Raw genomic sequence first — 2,595 nt, 5'->3', positions numbered from 1 at the left:
GATGACTTGAAGGACAGGTCTACATAGTAATAGATTTAAGCTGCCTCAGGGTCGAGCGCATCCTGCACACGGGACACTTGTGAAAGCGGCGTATGACAGTGCGAATGCATTGGCGGCAGAAAACGTGTCCGCATTTGGTGGCCACTGGATCTCGGCTCGATACGCTCTCGAAACAAATGGGGCAATTGTAGGTTTCTTCCAAGGACTCGTTTGAGTCGGTGCGCTGGCGCTTCGGTCTCGACGGACCGCTGACTTCGGCATCCGATGCAGTGGGTCCTGTGGTAGCGGTATTGGTGCTGGCGTGGCGGCGACGCCGACTGGTAGATGGGGCCCTAATCCTGTCTGTTGAGAGGGAGTTGGGAGTGCGCAAGCCAATCGCCGCCTCTGGAGCACGATTCGATGTTGAATCGGAGCGATTATTACGGGGCACCACCATTGGTATCCGGACTAGTATCTCAAGGTACGCATGCCTAATTCCCGAAACGATGCGATTTAGAATTCCTCCAGCAGTCACCATGGGGGGAGCAGCCCTTGAGCCCGAGTTCTCTCCATCGGATATGTTGCTGGAGACTGAAGCATTCGGGGTAGATTGCGAAGATTGTGTGCTGGTTCCGGTGCTAGAGCTAACCTGCAAATTCTCGCTGCTCATACTGTCTATATTAATATTTACATTTAAATTGCGATGTCCAAAATCAAGGGTCACCGAAATAGAGCGTGGAGTGTCTGACACGCAATGGGTCGTAATGTGCAATGAAATCGGACTTATGGCACAACAATTCGAATATTCACATAATTCAGAAAAATTTTACCAGGAACAATCGATAGCAAAACTATTATTACAACCCTGAAAAATACCAGAACGGAGTCCGGCCAACACAAAATACCTCACTCAAAATAAAGTTTAAGCCGCTCAAAACGCCAGCTGGCTTGAGAATCGATTTCATTGGTGTTATCTGTAAGTGAAACATTAAAATATAAAGATAAGACAGAGAAAAAAGTCATAAAATTTAGAGTTTAGATATACTTACATAAATGTCCCTATTTAATTTTATTTTTTCTTCCAGTTCAACAAGCTCTTCCTCACGTTTTATAGGGAACTGTCCCCGAATGGGATTCAATTCCCCCTTCTCCTTTACCAGCTGCTTTATTAAAACAGTTTGATCTGCTAAAATTTGGATCACTGCATTCCATTGATCTAAAAACAATGTTGTTAATTAATTTGATTATAAAAATATTTTTCTATTAATCTTTATTAGTCTTACCACGAATAACTGCATTCTTCTGTTGCAGAGTTTCTAAAAGTATATAAATAGTTATTTAGATGTATTCATTCCACTATTCATTGGAAACAAAGTTTCTATTTACCCGTCGTTTTTTTGAGCTCCTCTAAAACGTCGGAGCAGGTTTTACCTTTCTCATTTTCTGGAAAAATCGTATTAGCTTTTTTGTTTATTAAGAAATATTTTAAAATATACTTACCATTGCTTTGCATAGAATAGCGTAAAATTTTTCGCGGTGATGCCATCCTTCTAAAATAAGTGATTTACAATATTTTTGTCTAAAATCTGCACAGATATATATGTACATATATATATAGTTTTTTTGCCCGATTCATGTTGAAAAACACGCCTACGGACTAAACACCCCCAGTAAAATCTGCTAATTTTAGGTAGTGAATATATATTAAATTTTAAATACAATGATGAAGCAATGGAATGACTAAAATAATTCCCTCATAAGGTAAACCTACGGCTGTACTTTGCAAATCTAGAAATTGAAATCTCTCCTCTAATTCTATGAATTCATTATCTACTAAAACAATTCCTAATCCGATTGAGGTTATAGGTTCCTCATAGAAGCTCCTAATATTTGAAAGCCTTTGCCCTATAATTGCCCCTCCCTCTTCTTCAGAAAACCCTTTCACCATAATTGGAATATTTCCGTTAATAAAAAAAAAAATTATCTGGTTCCTTTACTGACAAAAAAATTATTAAAATAACACTTACTACCCACTATCTTAGGATTTCTGTGAACTTTTTTTTCTATCCTGTCTTCAAAAATTTTTCTGAATATTTGTTCAAGAATTTTACTAGGCTTTTACTAGACACGCTGTTTTCACCGAATACAATTGGAAAATTGTGCACAAAGAGATCTAAAATTCGTTGACAATTTTCTTTATTGTATTCACGAATTTTAGAGCTGCAAAGCATTCTATATGTGCAATGTAATAAAAGGAATTTATAATAAAGGTCATCACTGACTTCGTTTTTGAAGGCAATAATTCCCGTGTACAGCAAAAATTGTCTAAACTCCGTGGCCTTCCAATTACACAATTCATCTAAAGACCTAGGCTTACGCGCAAACTCTCGCGGAATGAACTTTTTTAGGAACACTAGCTTATCTGAAATGCGTTTCTTTGATTCTGTCGAACTTTTTACGACCAGCTTATTATTTACAAACCTTAACAAAATCTTACGCATCACTCCTAACTCTACCAAATGCATACAATCTAATGGAATCTGTGTCCCCATGGAAATATCAATTTCTTCTAATATTGACCTACAATTTAAATATTGGCTGCTATGGTGACAAGGA

General features: G+C 38.0%; 1 protein-coding gene across 1 annotated transcript; it reads right to left on the bottom strand.

Moving 5' to 3' along the window:
* Nucleotides 1-1,173, bottom strand: LOC117185048 (E3 ubiquitin-protein ligase COP1-like). Its single transcript, XM_033384652.1, has 2 exons — nucleotides 1,029-1,173; nucleotides 1-953 (listed from the first exon to the last, which is right to left on the bottom strand). The coding sequence occupies exon 2, from the start codon at nucleotides 647-649 to the stop codon at nucleotides 20-22; it is 630 nt and encodes a 209-aa protein (XP_033240543.1). The 5' UTR covers nucleotides 650-953; nucleotides 1,029-1,173; the 3' UTR covers nucleotides 1-19.
* Between the last annotated feature and the right edge of the window lie 1,422 nt (nucleotides 1,174-2,595).

Source organism: Drosophila pseudoobscura, chromosome X (genome assembly GCF_009870125.1).
Source record: "Drosophila pseudoobscura strain MV-25-SWS-2005 chromosome X, UCI_Dpse_MV25, whole genome shotgun sequence".
NCBI lineage: Eukaryota > Metazoa > Arthropoda > Insecta > Diptera > Drosophilidae > Drosophila > Drosophila pseudoobscura.
Note: the sequence above shows the minus strand (reverse complement) of the source record. Positions and strands in the feature narration are given on the sequence as shown.

Bases quoted from the DNA above. Each gene is read 5' to 3' on its own strand.
- LOC117185048 (XM_033384652.1), bottom strand. From the start codon at position 649: ATGAGCAGCGAGAATTTGCAGGTTAGCTCTAGCACCGGAACCAGCACA.